At 64.9% G+C, this 19,876-nt stretch overlaps 1 protein-coding gene across 6 annotated transcripts in view; it reads left to right on the top strand.

Moving 5' to 3' along the window:
• The window catches only part of GSE1 (Gse1 coiled-coil protein), a gene marked incomplete at its 5' end in the record, with an annotated part of 94,379 nt that overhangs the window by 49,530 nt on the left and 24,973 nt on the right, over positions 1-19,876 (top strand). The window contains one exon of one of the 6 annotated variants that reach the window (XM_082770255.1): positions 17,446-17,714. The exons of the other annotated variants lie outside the window; for them this stretch is intronic. Coding sequence (XP_082626381.1) covers positions 17,678-17,714 — 37 coding nt within the window. Of the gene's footprint in view, positions 1-17,445; positions 17,715-19,876 lie in introns of those variants that run through there. 6 annotated transcript variants of the gene reach the window in all.

The following is a 19,876-nucleotide window of genomic DNA, read 5'->3' as shown; positions in this document are numbered from 1 at the left end:
AATAACTGCCTGGTGCGAACACCTGGTGCCAATGCCCGGTGCAAATACCTGGTGCAAATAAATGCCCCGTGCCAATGCCTGGTGCCAACTCCTGGTGCAAATACCTGCCCGGGGCCAGTGCCATCGGGGCTGGGGCTCCTCCTGCACAGGGGAGCCGGAGCAGGCGGCCCGCCGGCTCCTCGCAGGTGTAGGCACAGACTCTGCGGCACTCGAGCTTCTGTGCGGCGGGCGCGTGCCAGCACACTGCTGTGCCTTGCGAAGGTAGCAGCCATCTGCACTGTGATAAAAAGCCCCGAGGATGATAAATAGACAAGTAGCACTTTTATTGGATTGCAGTTTCGAAGCAGCCACTTTGGGTTTGGCACGGCGCTAACGACAGACTCGGCGCGGCGCTGAGCCCCGGCCGGGGAGCGGCCCCTGCTCCGGGGAGGGGGGGGGACGGGAGCAGGGCTCTGATTTTGGGGAGGACGTGGCTGTGCCCCACAGGTGCTGCCTCTCAGGTTGGGGCGCTCCCAGCTGGCTCTCTCCCCGCTGCGTGTTGCAGGGATGATGCTGCTGGATCTGGGTGACCCAGGAGCGATTTGGGGGGCCGGGGAGGTGGGGGGGGGGGGGTTTGAGCATCCTTCGTGCCCCGTGCCGGGGGCTGAGCGGGGCAGGCCAGCTGGCACGGCACGGGGCCGGCGCACGCCGCGGTGCCCCAGCTGCCGCGCTGGCCTCGCCGTCACCTGCGAGAAGCAGCTTGTTTGTCAATAATGGAGCAGAGAAAATTGCAGCCGAAATGTGTCTGGGATCTGCTTTGTGTTTCCTTAATGCGTTCACCCCGGAGGTGCCTGCTCGGAGGCGGCACAAAGGCTGCCGGGAGGGGAGGAAGGGCTGGGGGACGAGCCCTTGGCCCCGGCGGGGGCTCTGCTGCCACCTGCCCCGGGCAGCCCCTGGTCCCCGTGCGAGGTCTGACCCCGGTGCAGCCACTGCCACGCTCCCACAGCGCCTGGGCATCACCAAATCCACAGGGATGAGCTCCAGCTCCAGCAAGGGGCACGGGGAGCCCTGGCACCTTGGCCACCGGGACCGGGGGTGATGTGGCAAGGCACAGCACGTGCTGGCTGGGAAACGGTGATGGAGAGCAGCTGCGAGCTGCGGGGCCGGGTCAGGGAGGTGATTTCTCATCTCCCAGTGCAGCCGCCAAGTTGGAAAATTCAGTAGCGGGGACTTCCCTGGCCCCTCAGCTTCATGGAGCCCCCCCGCCAGGGCAGCGATGCCCTTTGGGAGCCTCAAATCAGCGCAGAGCAGCCTTTGGGTGGCATCGGGCAGCGCCGGCGTCTTCCCCAAAAGCCCTTCCCAGCCCCGACCGCCACCAAAAAGCACCCAAGCAGCGTGGCTGGGCGGCTCTGCGCCGGCGGCAGGGCTTGTGCAAGGCGGGGTGACGCTAACGGGGAGCCGGGAGCAGCCTCCCTGCACCTTCTGGCCGAGCAGCAAGGACCTGCCGGAGAGGTTTCCAGCTGAGCTGGCTCCCCCGCCATCGGGGCAGACAGCTAGGCAATAAAACAAGGGAGTTTGGGCTGCGCAAAAGGCCCGGCCCAAGCATCCCAGAGCGGTGACACCGCTGCAGCCCTCGGGGCGGTGAATTCCTGCCTGAGTCACGGCTGGGGAAGGAGGAGAGGAGCTTTTGCTCTCTTTGCTTCTTTGCTGCCTCATGTGCCGAGAGGCTGGGATGCCCCAGAACAGGGCATGGGGCGGTGGTGGGTAGGTGGTAGCGAGGTCCCCAAATCCCCCTGCCCTGTGCTTTTGGGGTGGCACGGCAAGGATGGTGAGCCCCCCACCCGCTCTCCGGTTTTGGCAGGGGGATGTTGCCGCGCCCCCTGCATGGGAGCTCCTGTAGGTGTGTTGGTGTGGATGGGGGCATCCCTGTCCCCATCCCCATCCCCAATTTTCATCCCCATCCCCAGTTTCCAACCCCATTCCCATGAGGACCAGCCCATGCCCAGCACAGAGCACAGTCACAGGGTGCTGCCAGCTGGTGACACCATTTTGGGGCTGCTATAGTACAGAGCATCTCGCTGGCCCAGATTTAGCCAGAAAACCCCAAATTTAGACATGACAGCCAGCCGCCGGGCAGCAGAGGGGCCTGTCCCCACGGTGGGGGGTTTTGGGGTGGCAGGGGGTTCTCGGGGTGCCATCCCCACGCCGTGCCAGCCCCACACCTGCGCGCAGGGGCCACGGCGGCGGCGCGCAGCTGCCTGCCCGGGCGTGCATCCCAGGAATTTGGCAGGGCTGGAGGGCGCTGGCTGCCTCCCCGCGGCCTCTGACCCGGCGCGATGATACAAGCCGTCTTCTGTTTCTCCTCAGCCTGACTGCGGGGTCAGGACAACGGCTCTCGCTGTCTCCCTCGCCGTGATAAAGCGGCTCAGGACACAATAGAGCTGTCAGGCTGCTGGCACGGCCGGGGGGCCCCCGGGGAGAGGGGGAGCGGGGCCGGACGGGTGCTGGGGGTGCCCTCGCAACCCCGCCGGGGCCGTGCCGGGGGTGCCCCGGTGCCTCCTGGCTTTGGCACGTCGCTGTCACGAGGTTTGCCCGGCCTCGGCACGGGAAAGGGGGGGGCACGGTTGGGATTTCCTGGCGGCGCGGGGCTCGCCCGCCCCAGCCCCGGCGGGTGCTGGCACAGGGCCGTGCTCTGCTGCCGGAGACGCGGCCACGCGGTCCTGGCTCCTCGCCCTGCCCCGCTGCTGCCCTTGGCTCCTCCTCGCCGGCCAAAAATACAGTCGGGAGGGCTCGGGGAAACACTCGGCTCCTTTCCCCAGCTGGGCGAGGAGTTTTCCCGCTGACTTCAGGCCACGCTGCTGGCAGCTCCCGCGGCACCTCGGCACCGCCCGCGGCACCCCTGTGCCAACCGGGCAGCGGGGCGGGACGGGGGCTCCTCTCCCCGTTCCAGAAGCCATCTGGGATGAGGGAACCCCCCGGGAAAGAGCGGGGCAGCATCCCCCTGGCACCCCCAAGCCCCAGCGTGGCGGCTATTGAGAAATCCGAAAGCGGCTCCAATTAGAGGCGGCGGTGCCGCGCGCTCGCGGCGAGGCACTTGAACTGTCACTGCGCAGCCTTAATTAGCGGCGCCGGGGCAGGGGTCAGCAGCAACTCAGCAGTCCTGACAAGGCTGCTATCAAGTGCAAGGAGGGAGGAGGAGGGAAGGGAGGGAAAAGCAAAACCCCCCCCCCCGGTAACTCAGCCCCGGGTCTGAGCCGTGGGGAGGGGGAGGAGAGCTCGAAGGAGCCGCAGGCTGAGTTAAAAGGGAATAAAATGGTTGCTGGCGCCCGCCGCTGGCTCTCTTTGCAGCCCAAAAAGGGGCTCGGAAGCTGCTCGGGGGGGCCCCGCACAGCCTGAGCGCCGGGGGGGGGGCGGCGGAGGGCGCGGGACCCCCACGGGGCTGGAGATGAAGAGCTGGGCGGCCTTGCTGCAGAGCCTCAGTGAGTGATGGGGGCTGCCGGGGGGGGTGCCCGGGGCGTGAATCCCGTGGGTGCCCCCCCCTTTGGGTGCGCACAGGGGGTCCGGGGGTTGTTTGAGCAAGGGGAAGGCTGGAGGATGGATGGATGGGTGGAGGGATGGAGGGATGGATGGAGGTGGTGGGTGGGCGTCAGGGCGAGGTGCACGGAGCCCCCCCGTGCCCCCGTGCCACCCCGTCCCCTCCCCGCCATCCCCGCGTCCCCCCCCCTTTGCCGTCCCTGTGTCCCCCTGCGTCGGGGTCAGCTCCCGGCCGCGCCGGGCTTAACCTCTGCCCTCCCCCTGCCGCCCTGCAGCCCTGCTGCCAAGGGTTTACCCACGGAGTTATTTGATAGCTAATCCTTCACCACCCCCCCACTGCGCCCCGCAGCCCCCCCGCCCCACGCTGGGAGGAGGGAGGGATCGTGGCACCGGGTCCCCCCTCTCCACAGCCGCCCGCCCGCCTCCTGTCGTGTTCCTTGCGGGGTGACACCTCGGGTGTGTGTGTGTGTGTGTGTGTGTCCCCCGCCCCGGTGTCACCAGCAGTGCTGGGGGTCAGGCGACCGCCACGATTTGGAGTCCGGCGGGTGAAAAGAGCTTAAACAAATCCCAGAGCCGTCAGATGCCAGATTAGGCTGTTGGAAACGCGCTGCGAGCCACCGCGGGGACCTGGAGCGGGGGGGGGGACACAGAGCTGAAAGCACCGGGAGCTGTGGCCTCAGCATCTCCTTCTCTTGGTTCAGCTCTTGTCACCCCAAAACCCCCCAGCTGGTGTTTTTGGGCCACCGGGTGATGACAGCCCCCCGGTGGGGAGCTGGTGGCCCCACGGTGGCACGGAGCAAACCACGAGCCCCCGGCTCACCGCGTCCCCTCGTGTCCCCAAGGAACCGGGCTGGGAGCGAAGGATGGAGGTGCTGTGTGGCTGTGGGGGCGCACAGGACCCCAGGACCTTTAGTTCCTAAGGGTTGGGGGGTGGCCGGGCTGCAGGGGGGGCCTGGGGACCTGTCACTGTCCCCAAGCAGGGGGGCAGGATCCTCTCCATCTCCATGCTCCCTCCTTCTCCGTGCGCATTTCCTCGCACCCCCCGGTGCCCACCAAGGACAACCCCGGTGCCAAGGCTCGGGGTGGGGACCCGTGACCACTGTAGGGTCACAGCCGTGCCCCCCCTTCCCCCAGCTGCCCCCTCTGCTCCCGGCCAGCCAGGGTTAAACGTGGGGAGGTCGAGGAACCAAAGGGGAAATCCGGAGGAGAGCGCAGACCAGAGGGGGTTGCTTCAGCTTCGGATTCTCCATATGGGAGCAACCTCCCCGTCCCCAAACCCTCCCCAATTTTCGGGCCACCTGAGCCCCGGTGACAACCCGGAGACCCCCCGAGGGACCTGCTCACGGTCCCTTGCGCTCCCCAGCTGGGTGGCAAGGCCTCGTTGTCCCCACGTCCCCGAGCCCCGGCGGGATTAAATGACACGGCGGCGGGGCCGGCTGCACACCTGAGAGCGTGCCGAGGAATGTGTTTACTTAATTAATTGGCGATGTGAGAGCGGGAGCGCGCCGGGGTGTAAATCTAGCGCGGGCCTTGGCAGCTTGCAGCGCCGCGCACGCAAGACTAGACTTTAAATAAGGGTGCAATTATTGTCTGAATAATTGACGAGCCACGGGCGCGCGGCAGCGCTCAAGCCCGATGGGCGCCGAGCGCGCGGCGGGGTGCGGGGTCGGGGTGCGGGATGCAGGGTTTGGGATGAGCAGGGTTTGGGATGAGCAGGGTGAAGGATGCGGGATGCGGGATGTGGGATGCGTGGGGTGAAGGGTGAGGGATGGGGGGTGTGGGGTGTGGGGTGCGGGGTCAGGGTGCGGGATGTGGGGTTGGGGTGCGGGGTGTGGGATGAGCAGGGTGAGGGATGCAGGATGTGGGAAGCGGGATCTGGGGTGCGGGTATGGGGTGCGGGATATGGGATATGTGGATACGGGCTCTGGGGATGCAGGATATGGGATGTGAGGTGCGTGGGGTGAAGGGTGAGGGATGTGGGGTGTGGGATGCGGAGTGTAGGGTGTGGGATATGGGATGCAGGATGCACAGGTAGAAGGGTGAGGGATGTGGGATGTGGGATGTGGGATGTAGGGTATGGGATGTGGGATGCGCAGGGTGAAGGGTACAGGATATGGGATGTGAGATGTGCAGGGTGCAGGGTGAGGGATGCAGGATATGGGATGCAGGGTGTGGGATTTAGGATGCAAGGTGTGAGATTTGGGATCCAGGCTGCAGGACGTCGGGTGCGGGATGCTCACGGGGTTCCCCACTGTGATGGGATGGGGACGTGATACGACCCCTGGCCCCTCTTGGGGTCTCGGGGTGCTGCCCCCGACCTGGTGCTGGGGTCGGAGCCCCCCGCGGGTGCTGTAGGGTGCTCGCCCCCCACCGCTGCGGGGCCGGCAGCGGTCGCAGCGCGAACCTCGCCCGGCAATTGATTTAAATCATTTGATAGAGGACCTATGGAAAATAAAAAGCCTTTAATCACATTTGTATCCATTTCCAGCCTCGGTAAATCAATTTGGATCGAGCTGGGTGCCACGGTTCCAGCTGATTAGTGTGCGCCGATGGGGTCACATTAATGCTCGCCGGGTTCACTTAATGGGGTCACCGCCGCCGGCTGCGTGCTGGGGGGGAGCGCCGAGCACGGGGCCACCGTGGGGCACCCCAACAGCTGCAGGTTTCCCCTCGAGCCCCCCAAAACCACGGTGGGGGCCCTTTGGGCTCCCCCACCTCCCCGTCCCAGCCTTCATCCCGGTGGCTGACCCCATTTGGGGCCACTCACCCCGCGTCCCCCCGCCGAGGAGCCATAAACAGGTCTTTGCGCCCCGGTGCCAGTTAATTGGTTTTCAATAGGTTCCAATCAATTAAACCCGGGCTCGGCCAAGGGAAAAAGTGGCCCGGTAATTGGGGGAAATAAATCACCGGCTCCGGCGCAGGCGGGGTGGCGAGGAGCCGGGGCTGCGTCTGCGTGGCACCACGGCATCGGGGCCGGGGGGCTGCGGGGACATTGGGGACACCGTGCCCGGTGCTGAGCCACGCGGAGCCACCCTGACTGTGCCCTTCTCGCCACCCCATAGGGTGATTCTGCCCCCGTCCCCGGCCCTACAGAGCCCTTTGGGGTCCCCAGCCCTCTCCACCTGCAGCCCCTCCTGTAATTACCGCGCGCGGCGCTTTGCTCGCTCCCTTCCAATTAATTAAACACGGCGCTGACCCAAATTATGATCCCTTGTCTTGTACGGGGCCGTATCCTTAACCTTAACCGTCTGGGGCTGTGTTTAGATTTCCAATCCGGGCAGAAGTGTCACCCGGGGAGAGTGACTGGTGTTGAACCGAGCCTTCCCGTGACAAAACCTGTAATTAGAAACCCTCGCGTCCCGGAGACGGCTCTTTAAAGCTGTCAGAAGCCAAGATGCAGCCAGTCGATACCAGGCTAGCGTTACCGCCCCGAACCTATTAGCTGCAGGTAAATAACAGGCTGCGCCGGGGCCGGGGAATTGGCCGCCTCTTAATTAGGAGCAGCGGTGCCAGGGCCGGGTTCCCCCTCTCTTAATTCCCTTTTGGAGGGGCTGCGAGCGGCTGGGCTTCATGGCACGGGGCCTCCCCGTGCCCAAATCCCGTTCCCTGCACGGTGTGGGGTTTGGGGACCCGCTCCTCCCATCCCCATCCTTGTCCCGTCCCCATCAGGGGGTGATTTGGGACCCGTGGTGCGCCCGGGGGCAGCAGGCGTTGGGCTCCTTGTAGGGTCTGGATGGCACTAACCCCCCCGCTGCCCGCATCCCCCCGAGGGATTGATGGCCCCCGGCCCGGGCTGGGGATAAATCTGGCCCTGCGGCGGCTTTTAGAGAGCTTGTCTGGGTGACAGATCTGCTCGGAGCGGGCGCCTGGGTGGAACATCAATCACCGGGGCTGCTCCCGGCCCCGCTGCCCCCTTGGGTTTTTTATTTGCCAGGCTGCGGGTCCCGGGCACGAGGATCCGGCTGTGTCTGTGCCACCTTTGTCTCCCCGCGCTGGGGAACCCACCCAGCCCCCTGCACGGTGCCCAGCACCCTGGGTATAGGGTTTTGGGGGGCACTGGGAGCAGCTGGGTATGGGGACGGCCCTGTCCCCGCAGGGATCGGTGCCTGCGCCGCTCCAGAGAGGAGAAACCCAGCTGGGGAGACATGGGGGGAAACTTTATGGGGAAACTGAGGCACAGCAGGGGCGAAAAGGGGCTGGAGAGAGGAGAAGGGATCCATGGAGACCCTGTGTGGCGGGTATTTGGGGTCCTTTCCCTCTCTGCTCCGGGAGGACCCCGCTATCCATCCTATAGGGCTGGCGAGCGCCGTGGGGCCGGCAGGGTCCCCCAGCCGTGCCGCGGTGCCGCCGTCCATCCCTCGCCCTGCTCCCTCTCCCGCCGCCACGGGCTGACAAGAGCCATTTCCAAGATGGATTGATTCAATTTAGCACCGATTTTTATTTTATTTATTTTTTTTTTTTATTTTTTTTTTTCTCTCTCTTCGCCGGGGCCGGTGACGTACGGCTCCCCAGCCGGCGCTGGGCTGCACGTGACTCCCCAGCGCCCGCCGTCATTAGGGCAGCTCAGCACCGGCTGCTGCCGCCCCACGCGTGCCACCGCCGGGGAGGGGGCCTCATCCTGCCCTGCCGTGCCCCCCAATTTGGGATTTATCCCTGGGGGGGGGCGCGCAGGAACGGTGGCGGTGCCCAAAGGTGGTACCCGGGGGGTGCTGGAGCCGCCGGCGGGGGGGATTTTGTTTTGTTCCGCTGTTTTGCTGGTGCTTTTTTTTTTTTCCTCCAGGCTTGATGAGTACGTCTGGTTCTCTCTCGCTGTCTGTCTTCTCCTCTCTCCTTCCTTTTCGAGGCAAATGGCTGACTGATTGCTTTTCATCTCCCGCTCTGAGGAGCTGTAAGAGCTACTTTATACAAACATCAATTACAGGCACGTAATAAATTAAGGCTCCCTTACACCGAACCCATTAGAGTCCACTCTCATATCAAAGCGCTCCCATCACACGCGGATTGGGGTGGAGTGGGGGGGAGGAGGGAGAGGGAGGAAAATGCCTTATTAGCCGGCAGATTGTTAGCAGAACACTGATTTAATTGTAGCTCCGCGCCCCAGCGCGGGAGGAGGACGGGCAGGGGGGCGCAGGAAAAAAAAAAAAAAAGGAGAGGGGGGGCAGCATGCACGGGGCCTGCCAAAAAAAGAAAAAAAAAAAGAAATGCCCGGGGATTGTTCCCTTCCCCGAGGGGCTCGGGGGCGGCCCCCTCCTGGGCCTGTCCCCGTGCCAGTGCTGGCTGCCAGCGCTGCTCCTGGTAACGGCCTGGGGGGGGCTGGATGCTGGCGGAGGTGCCCCCCCCGGCTGCTTGCTGCAAAGCCCAGGGGCTGGGTGCCCACCCGCAACCCTTTGGGATCCACCTCCAGCCCCTTTCCTGGGCACACGCAGCCGGGGGGGCGATGCCAAGGGGCCCCCCCGTTGCGCAGAGGCCGTGGCAGCCTGCTGGCATCCCCTCGCTGCGGGTTCGGGGACGTGGTGACGAGGCCTGCGGTGGCACAGCGCGCACACGGTGGCACCTGCAGCCCCCCCAGCCCCCTCCCCAAAGTTTGGGACCCCCGTTTGTGGGGTGCGCCCCGCAGCAGGGCTCGGGGGCAGAAAGGGAGGCCGGGTGAGAGCAGGGGCAGCCCGGAGGCGGCCGGGAGCGAAACTTCCCTTTAGGACAAAGGCGCCTGCATCCGCCAGCAGCTCCCCGCTGCCTCTGCCTGCGAATAAATAGCCTCCAGGCTGTCAGTCTGGCACTACCCCCGGGGCTGGAGGCTCTCGGAGAGAGGAACGGAGCCCGGGAACAGCAGGCAGGGCTGGAGCGCTGCCCGCCGGGGGCTTTGCAGGCGCTGGCACGCTGCGCCCAGGCGGGGCCGCCTCCAAAAACCCGCAGTGCCCGGCGGCCTCTCCACGTGGCCGTGCTGTGGGCGCGGGCACGGGGCCGTCCCCTGCTCGTTGGCACAGGTGGGGGGCAACGGGGGGGTCCCCGCAACGGGCTGCAGCCCCCCAAGGCGTGCGCCGTCGGGGTTGTGAGCTGGGTGCCACGCGCGCAAGGGGGTCCCATGTGCACGGAGAGGGTCCCACGTGCACCGGGGGGGTCCCACGTGCACCGGGGGGGTCCCGTGTGCACAACGGGGGGGTCCATCCTGCTGAGATGCTGGTGCAGGCTCTGCAGAGGGCGTGCTGGGCGGCTGGGGGCGTGCAGGGGGTGCACGTGCACCCCATCCCCACCCAGTGAACGTGCCCGCGTGCGCGCACCCAGGCTCCCGCTGCCCCCAGACACAGGTGCCCGGCGAGGGGGGGTCCCGTTCGTCGCCCTCCCTTTCAGGGCCGGTTTTATCTCCCCTGCAGCCCGCCGTTCCCTTCCTGCCCTTCCGAGGCTGACATTTACATATTAATATTTTCCAGGGGAGGCAGCGCGTTGCGGTGCAAGTGTCTGCATTGTGGTTGCACATAATGTAAAGTGAGATAAAGCGCCCGGCTCCGCTATGAATAACTGCAAATGAAAACCCATGTGGCCATAAAAGCCTTCACATTTGCCCTGTCAGCATGTGGTACATCGGCTAAACAACTGATTTAGCTTCTCTCCCTTTTTTTTTTTTTTTTTTTTCCTTTTTTTTTTTTTTTTTTCTCGAGGTTTATCGCCACTTACAGAGGACATGCTCTTTGTGTACTGCCTGTCGCTTTCTGCTCAGCTTCCTTGTCGCTTCCTGTCGGCGTCCTCCCCGTCAGGCCCCGAAACGATGCTCGGCCCCTAAAGCGCCCTGACAGCCCCTATTAGCTCCGAGCCGAAGCCATCTCCTCGCTGCTGGGGCTATTTATCTCTGCGGCGCAGGGAGCTCTTATCGTCTTACCCGCCCGCTCCCTACGGCCCCCGGCGTTTGCTTCTGCTGATGGCGGGGATTTGGGATGGATGGGGGCCTGGTGGGGATGATATTAAGGGGGTGAGGCAGCACCGCAGGCTTTTGGGGAGCTGGAGGGGCCGGAGAGGACCCCGCTGGTGATTTTCCCTCTTCCCAAAAGGGCTGGGGCCGGCCCCCAGGGTTTATTTCGCTGCGCCTTCTGCGCCGTGGGGTGCAGCCGGAACGCCAGCGTGGCGGTTGTGGCAGGAAGAAGTGTGTGTGTAGGGCGGGGGGGGGCGCAAATTAAAACCGGTTAATGAACTCCTGCGCTCTGAACACCGCCGCCCCGACGCGCTGCCGTCCCCCGAGGCACGGAGGTGGCCCCCCGGGCGAGGGTGATGTCCCCGCGGGACCGCTGGCACCCTGAAGGCGCCGGCTCGGGCGCAAGACCTGAAAGACTGGCGTGGGGTGGGGACGCCTCCTTGCCCCCGGCCGGCGTGGGGTGGCACGGCGGGCACTGCGGCGAGCAGGAAAAACAGCTCCGTGCTCCGGCCGGGTGGCTCCAAGGGCGCCAATTTGGGGCTGTGGAGCCGGGGATGGGTGTCCCCAGCCCCACGTCCCCGGCTCGGCGCCCGCGGAGCCGCCTGGCCCCGCTCCAGGTAACTGGAGCTCCCTCCTCGCCTCCCCTCGCTGTTATTTCAGCAGGAGGACGCAGCTCGGTTTACGGGGCCGGGCAGATTTTTATCGGGCCCCTCGCTCCATCCGCTCGGGGATGGGAGCCGGTAGCGGGGCCGCGAGCAGCGGGGCCAAGCGGTGTGACAGCGGGGAGACCCCTGCGGGGCCACGCCGCCCCCCGGGGTGCACCCGTTCCCAAAACCAGTGGGATTTGCTCCCTTGGGGACCGTGCCACCCTGTCCCCTGCATCACGAGGCGCTGCCCTGGCTGGGGCCGTTGCGAGCTTTGCATCACCCTGCGCGGGGAGCGAGCGGCCCCAAGGCACAGGAACCACAAGGGTGCAGCGCATGGGGGGTCCCCCCTGGCCACCGTTTTTTTGTTTTTTGTTTTTTTTTTTTTTTTGGGGGGGGGAGCCCTCCCCAAGCCTCATAACAGCCGTCGGGGCTTGCATCAGAGCGCGCCGGGGCGGCGGGGGGGAATTTCACAAGCGCTTTCCTGCCTCAACCTGCCCCTAGCCGCTGCCCCGGGGGGGGGGCCGTGCTGGGCAGGGGGTGGGAAGCAGGGGCTGGGGGGTTGTTTACAGCAGCAGAGCTTGTTTCCTTCCACCTGCCTCGGGGGAAGCAGTTAGCAATTTGTTAGTCAAACCAGATGAGCCTTCCTGGAGCCGGCTTCCTGCCAAGCCAGCCTTCGGAGCCGGAGCATCGCCCAGCCGGGCTCCCCCCCCCTCCCCGCCTCTCCGTGCACCCCGCCGCGGCGGTGCCGTGTCCCGCTGCCCACGCGGGGCCAGATCCAGCGGCGTGGGAACTGCGGGTGGGGAGAGGGGCAAGATTGGGGCACAGGCAGGATTTGGGCACGCTGGCTTGGGCTTTTCCAGCCGGGAGCACCGGAGCCGGTGGTGCCTTACAGCGCCGTGGCCGCGCTCGCTGCCTGCGCCTCTCCCCACATCCTCCCGGGGAGGTTGTGCTGGGAGCTCCTTGCAGGGTGGCGAGCTTGGGGTTGGGAGGGCGCTCTCTCGAGGTGTTTGGGTGATGGTTGGGTGCTGGTGAGCTTGTTACGCCGTGCTGTGGGGTGCTGGGGGAGCGTGATGGGCACCACGCGCCGTGCGCCGTGCACTGAGCACCACGCACCGTGCATCCAGCAGCGTGTGCATTGAGCACCATGCTCTGAGCACCTAATATCATGATCTGAGCACCGAGTATCACGCTTTGAGCACCCAGCACCACGCTCCACGCATCGAGCACCCGAGCACTGTGTGCCACGCACGCATCCAGCGCCGCTGCCCCAGGAGCGCAGGCACCACCCAAGCGGGCACGGGGCCCACGCGAGGACGAGGAAGTGCCAGCCCGCGCCCCCTCGCTCATCGAGTGGCGCCGGGTGATAAATAAGGAAGTTAACACCCAACCCGGGCTGCTAATTAGCTTTTAACCTGTACTAGCAGTTAACTACAAAAGGCAGTCATTTGTTCCGGGGAGCTGGTAGCGTAGAAAGAACGAAACACGGCCAATTTTGTTCAGGATGAATTAAGACTTGCAAATGTAAAATGAGTTCATCTATTTAATTAAGTAGCGGCAATATGGATGTTAAATTAAGTTAATGGCAGGCATGCCAAAACAAGGTTATAAAAAGCCTGGCCTGGCGGGGTGGGTTCCGGATCCAGCCCCCGGATGGGGGACGGGGGCCCTGCCCTGTGCCCGGGGGGGGGGGCTGGGGGATGCTGCCCCCCGGGTACCCCCCAAATACCCCCAGGATACCCCCAGGGTGCCCCCAGGGTGTCCCCAGAGTGTCCCCAGGGTGCTCCCCAGGCTGTCCCTGTCCCGGTGGCTGCTGCGGGGAAAGGAGAGGGCTGGCGAAAAGCAAAAGCAGCGCGGGAAGGCGTCGCGCCCGGCACCGCAATCTTATCGGGGCTGAACTTTACTCTCCTGCTAAAGATATAGGATACTTTAGGGACATCGGAAAGAAATAATAACCCTCTGATTTGTAGCTCTCGGGCGCCGGCAGCCAATGGGAAATGAAGACTGTCTGCTGCCATTACCATTTTTTGTATGAACTATTCCCCAAAGAAATCAAACCCTTGTAAAAGCCCTCCCGTGCGGCAGCCCCTGCTCCCGCGCTGACCCGAGCCGTGCGGATTATCACCGCGCATCGCAGCCGGAGACAGGAACATTCATTAAAATTTGAAACACAAATGGAAAATTGCTACTTGAAGCCTCCTTGCCAGAGAGCCAGCCGGTTGATCAGAGACCTCATTAATGTATCTAATGTGTAAGGAACAATTAGACTTTTCAAAGACATCCTTTTCCCCGCAGCCGCTCAGCTCTGTCCAGGGGAAAAAAAAAAAAAAAAAAAAGGGAAAAAACCTGACCCCCCCCCCAGCCGAGCCCAGGAATTGCTGCGAGGGATCGGGGCGCACAACCTCAGCGGGGGCCTACGAGCCACCGGAGAGTCTCTGGTGGCACTACGGGGCCGTCCCGGGGCGCCACTGGTGCCCGAAACGCCCGTTTCTCCTCAAGTTTGATGGCGAGGAAAGCGAGATGATTAAAAAGCTGATTTCTTTTCCCAGCGACCGGCGGGTTTTGCCATCCTCCCGTAATTAGCCAGTTACACGGCCGTATGTTTTATTTATGAGCCGAGGGCGGAGGGAAGGGGAAGCGGAGGAACGACCGTGCCCTATATATCTGCAAATAAAACACTTCATTTCCCTCCTGGGGAATGTCACCTCAAGAAACCATCGCTTTCCTGCTCACTACCCCGTCCAAATCGGAGGCTGTAAATGGCTTTGTGGGCCTGGCTGGCGCTCAGATGGGTTTAAAATATGGATTTATGTCTTTATTCTGCATAGTCAAAGGTCAACAAGAGCAGGAAATCATTGCTGAGCCGCTTATTTACTGCGGGAGGCCGGCGCTCGCTCCGCTTTGATTATTCGGCCCCGTGCGCCGGGGGCTGCGGGTGGGGGGTCCCCGCCTGCATCCCGGCCCGGGACCTAATTTTGGGGTGCTGGGTTGTGGGGTGCACATCGGGGAGGACGGCATCCCGCGTCGCACACGGGCTTGGCAGGCTGGGGAGGAAATTGTTTACGGAGCGGTGGGAACGGGCCGTGGTGATTATAGGGTCATAAATATCACGGGGGAGGCCGAGGAGCTCGTAACGGGATGTGCTCGCCCCGGGCCGGCGGGGACCAGGCGCGCACAAGCTCGCCACGGGATTTTTGAGATTAAACCCCCCCCGGGCAGGACGTGGGTGGTGAGGAGCTGCTGCAAGGCCGGTGCCAGCCATGGGGGACCGGCCGTGCCTCAATTTCCCCAGGGTGAGGTGGTTTGGGGTCAGCATCCAGATCGGTGGGGACCGGAGCGCACAAGGATGGATGTGGCACCCTGTCAGGACACGCGTGTCCTGGTGGGGCTGCGGGTGCCTGCGGGGAGGTCGGGGATCCCTGGGGAGGTCAGGGAACCCTGGAGAGGTCGGGGATCCTTGGAGAGGTTGGGGGGGATGTTGGGGATCCCTGGAGAGGTCGGGGATCCCTGGAGAGGTCGGGGATCCTTGGAGAGGTTGGGGGGGAGGTTGGGGATCCTTGGGGAGATCAGGGATCCCTGGAGAGGTTGGGAATCCTTGGGGAGGTTGGGGGGGAGGTTGGGGATCCTTGGAGAGGTTCAGGGGAAGGTTGAGGATCCCTGGAGAGTTGGGGATCCTTGGAGAGGTTGAGGGGGATGTTGGGGATCCCTGGAGAGGTTGGCGATCCCTGGAGAGGTTGGGGAGCCCAGGGGGAGGTCAGACCCCTCCCGGAAGAGGTCGGGCACCCCTGGGACATCTGCGGTGCCCCGGTGGGGAAGGTGGCAGCCGGCCAAGCGGGTCGGAGGAGCCGGGAGCACCCGGTGCCACCCCCGGCCACCTTCTCCCCGTCTCGCTGGTGCTGCGTGGGCCGTGCCGGCGGCGAGCTGCGCTCTCATGCTTTGCTAATGCCGCCTGGCACCTGCCCCAGCTCCCGGCGGCTCCGCGCGAGCGGGACCCAATTAATCCTCCAGGCTCTCGGGGAACTGGGTCAAGGCTCGTCAAGGCTCCCGCTAACGAGGGCCGAGGCGAGGCGCAGCGCAGCCGGCTGGCAGGTGCCCCCGTCCCCCCCGCACCCCGCGGGGCGGTAAGTGGGTAAAACCCAGGCGGGGCGTTCGTTGGCCATCCAACCGTCCCCGTGTGCCCCCCCCCCCCCCCCCGTTTTGTTTTTTTTTTTTTGGGTTTCTGCGAACCGGGGGCCTCCGAGGAGGAGGAGGAGGAGGAGGAGGGTGGCGGAGAATTCGGTTGGGCCGATGGCGCAAAGGGGCTGGTTTCCCAACGGGGCACCGTGCCTCGGTTTCCCCATCCCAAAAGGGGGCCCCAAGGGTTACGGGAGGGGGGGTGGTTCCCTAAAGGGGTGGGGGGGGGGTTGCGGGGGGGTGCTGCTGCCCTCCAGGATTTTTGGGCTTCCCCCAGGGGCTGCAGGGAGCGGAGGCAGCGTGCCCCTTTGAAGTGGAGCCCAACTTCCAGGAGTGAAGCAACGCTCGTTTGCATAATGAACAAAGGGAGCAGTGGAGAGGGAGGGGGGGGGGGAGGTAAGGGAAAAGGGGGGGGGGGGGCAAACCCCAAACCCCAACCTGGCAGGCTGGCGCGTCCCTCCCTCGCAGCCCCGCTCCGCCATTGGCCTGTAATTACAGGTTTATTGCCTGTACAGCTATTGTGTAATGACATGTTTGCAAATTAATTTTTATGGCTCATGCCATCGGTTGGGGAGGGGTGGGGGGGGGGGACGGGACGGGCAGCGCGGGGTGGGTGAGGAGGGGGGGTGGGGGGGCCCTGTTCGGCGCCGCCGATGGTTGCGTGAGCCCAGCGGGTTGCAAACCCTATAAAAACCCCACAGCGGAGATCAGGGGAATTGGGGTGAGGATTTGGGGGGGGGGGGGGTCCTGGGAGAGCCCCCCCACCCCCAGAGGGTGCTGATGGGGATGCGCTCCTGGAGGGGGGGGGGGCAGCTGCGCGTCCCCGTGCGCGTGCCCGCTGCCCCCTGCCCCCTGCCCGTGCCCCCAGCGGCGGGGCGGAAGGCGGCGGAGTGGGGGGGGGGGGGACCGCGGAGAGGGGGGGTGGGGGGGGCGGTTTTTGGCACAGGATGTGGCCGGCCCTGCACCGAGCGATAGCGCACGGCGGCGGCGGCTCGACCCGAGGCACTTTGGGAACAGAGGGGCCGGGGGGGGGGGGGGCAGAGGGGGGGTGAGAAGCGAGCCCTCAGCGCCCCCCCCCTACCCCCCCACGCCCTCCCTCCCCGTTTCTCCTTTCCTTAAATCAGGGCCCCCCCCCCCTCTCCGGACCCCTCCACGGTGCTGGAGCGCGCCCCCCCCCCACTCTGTGCTTGTTTTTTATTATTTTTTTTCCCTTTCTTCTTATTTTTTTTTAATTTTACCCCCCCACCAGCATCCCCGGGGGGCTCCCCCTTTGGTCCAGGGGCTCCCTTTTTTTTTTGGGGGGGGGGGGGGTCTCTCCGGCTGCACCCCCCCCCCTCCACCTGGTGCTGGATGCTGCATGGGATGCGATGGGCAGGCAGCAGGGAGGGGGGGTGGGGGTGGGCGCCGAGCAGCTGCCCCCCTCCCGCCCCCCCCCCGTTCATTAGGGGAGACAAATCTGCTGTCAGGCCGCCAGCTTGCCAATTTGCCGATAATGATCCCTGCATGGAAATTGATCGAGGGGCCAGCCTGCCTTCAGCCTGCCTTCCCCGCCGCCTGCTCAGCCTAGCCCGGGGGGGGGTGTGTGTGTGGGGGGGCACTTTTCTGCCCCCCCCCCGCATCGCTTTTCCCCCCCCTCTCCATCCTTATTTTATCCCCATCCCCTCCTCGGGCATGGATAGGGGTGGGGGGGACACCCCAGTAACGGGGCTCTCCGGCTTCAGGGGGTGCCCCCCCGGCTTCGGGGGGGGGGCTGCCGAGGGTCCCGCCGCCTTCCTCCTCCTCCTCCTCTTCCTCCTCCTCCTCCTCTTCCTCCTCCTCTTCTTCCTCGCCCCCTTTTTGCGCGCGTGCCGGCCGCGTCTCGGGGGGCGCAAATAAAAAAAAAAAAAAAAGGGAGGCGGGGGGGGGCGCAGGGCAAGCTCGGCACCACCCGGCACGGCTCGGCACGGCTCCGTTGCCCGGCTCAGCCCCTCTCAGCCCCGCTCAGCACCCCCCAGCCCGGCTCTGCCCGGCCGTGCCGCTGCCCCCCCGGCCGCCCCCCGCCGGCGCCCCGCGCTGCTGCTGCTGCAATTTGGATTCTTCCTCCTCCCCCCGCACTCTCCATTTGCCCTCCTCCTCCTCCTCCTCCTCCTCCTCCTCCTCCTCCTCCTCCCCTCCCCTCCCCTCCCCGCCCCGCGGTATTTTTTCGCTTCTGGTTTATTTTTTTTCCAACCCCCCTCCGTGTGGCTCGCCGCTAATTTTTGGGGGATTTTTTTTTTTATTTTTAATTCTTATTCTTTTCTTATTATTTTTTTCTCTCCTCCTCCTCGCTTCCCGGCGCATCCTCTTCGCCTCGCCTCGGCTGCTTTTTTTTTATTATTGTTTTTTTTCCGCCTTCCTATTTATTTTTTGCCCCCCCCCCCTCCCGCACCCCTCCCGGGCCGCAATGGAACTGTAGCGTTAAATCATGTTCGGCTTGAAACCACCCCTCTATTACTTACCAGGTAAGCCCACGCGCGATGTGACCCCCCCGGGGAGGGGGGGGGCTCCTTGGGGTGTCCCCCCCCCACCCCCACCTCGGGGCCACCTCTCTCCCCTTTGTCCTCAAAGCGGGGGGGGGGCAACTTTCTCCGGCAGCATTTTGGGGTCCGGCCAGCTGTAGGGCACCCCCAGAAGGGTTTTTTTTTTTTGGGGGGGGGGCGTTTTTTTCCTCCCTTCTCCTCTTCCTCCGGGAGCCCCCAGGGTGTCGCCGTGCCCCCCCCCGTCTCCCCCGATGGAAAAAAGGGGGTTCGCTGCGTTTGGGGGTTCCGGGGAGGGGGGGGGGGGCGCATCGGGTGCTGCCCCCCCCGTGCCACTCCGCGCGCAGGGGACCGGGGGGCACCAAACTTTTGCTTTTTCGCCCCAGCCGGGAAAAAACGACCCCTGCGCCCCCCCCCCAAAGCGGTGTCGGGTGTGTTTTGGGGGGGGCGCACGCCTCGGGGGCGCGCTCAGGATGCGCGCACGGGATGGAGAGCGGGGGGGGGGGCGCCCCCCGGCAGCCCGGAGGTGGATAAGGGGGGGTCCGCCGGGACCCCGTCTCCCTTGGGGGGGGGCCGTGCCCTGCTCGGCGGTTTCCCCGGCGGTGTGGCGAAGGGGGGGGGACCCGTGTGGGGGGGCTGTTTGTTTCAGGAAATGGCTTTTGCATGTGGCGGGTCGGAGAGGAGACAAGCCGCTGCCGAGCGCGCCTGCGCCTCCGCGCACCGGGGGGGGGCACCGGGCAAAACGGGGAGCCCCGGGGGGGGGGGGGGGCAGAGGTGTCACATCCCACCTAACCCCCCCCCAGAGCTTTGGGGATGCTCGCTGGCTGCTGGCACCGAGCAGCGATGCTGCCCCCAAACCCCTTCAGGGGTGCTGCCACCCTCAGGGGTGCACCCCGGGGGGGGACACACACGACTCCTGGTGGGGGTGGGGGGCACCCGCGTTGGAGAGGGGCTGGGATTTTGGGGGAATTTCATCCCGAGCTGTGTTTACCGGCGGCTCCTGTTGCGTGAAACTTCTGGCTCACCCTGTAATTGCTCGGGCACTAATTCCTGCCCCTCGGAAAACCAGGCAGCCTTCGTGCTGGGAAAACGGGGGGGCAAGCTGGGGAAAGGGGGGGACAAGCTGGGAAAAATGGGGGGTGCCCAGAAGGAGCCCCCAGCCCCGCCGCCCCTGGCTCAGCCCCCCCAGCTCCGGCTCGCTCACAGCATCCATCAGGTGGTCGATTTGCTTCCCAGGCAGCTCGGGGAAAAGGGGAAAGGGAAAAAAAAAAGGAGAAAAGCGAAAAAAAAAAAAAAAAAAGAGAGAGAGGGAGAGAGAGAGGAGCGTGGAAGTGTCAGCCCGGTGAGATTTCAAGCAATTAAGGAAAACGCTGTTGGAGGGGCTGTCAAAGCCAGCAGGCGCCGCGCACCGCCGGGGCTGCTCCCGGCGCAGGTGGGGGCAAAGAGGGTGGAAATTTCAGCCCCCCCCCCGCGGCCCCGGGTTCGCAGGGGCTCCGCCGAGCGGTTTGCTGGTGGCGGTGACTCAGCGGCAGGAGCCCTGCTGGGGACAGCCACCTCCCTGGGCTCTCCCCGTGCCCCACGCTGCGCCTCGCCGCGTTTGGGGCTGGGACGGGTGACGCCGGAGCGGCTTTCCCGGAGGTGATGCTGGGGTGGCTGTCCTGGGGACAGCAGCGTCCCTCGGGGACAGAGAGCATCCCTCGGGGACAGCAGCATCCCCTGGGGACAGCAGCATCCCCCGGGGGCCTGGTTGTCTGCACCCTGATTTGGCACCCTGATGCGCGTGGCCCTTTGGGGCTCCCCATCCCTTTGGGACCATCCCCCCTATTTGGGCACCCGCTCGGCCTTAATAAAAGGGATCTCGCCGGCAGCTCCGCCACGGGGCCAGGCTGGTCCCGTGGCTCCAGCAGCACCGAAAGAAACCAGCAGGGGAAAAAAAGAAAACCCCAAAAGCCTCCTCCGCGTCTCATGGCAGCAGCCGGCGGCGAGGTTTTCCCCCGGCGGAGCAGGACGGGGCCCTCGGTGCCTCCCCGTCCCCGGCGGGTGCCGGCGCGCAGCGGAGGATGCTGCTGACTCAGGGCCTTCCTAAATGGTTCCTATTTTTACGCCGGGGCCGGCAATATTTAGCCCGTGGATCAAAGCAGATGGAG

This window comes from Aythya marila (assembly GCF_965140915.1).
Source record: "Aythya marila genome assembly, chromosome: 12".
Lineage (NCBI taxonomy): Eukaryota > Metazoa > Chordata > Aves > Anseriformes > Anatidae > Aythya > Aythya marila.
This window is presented reverse-complemented; position numbering and strand designations above follow the sequence as displayed.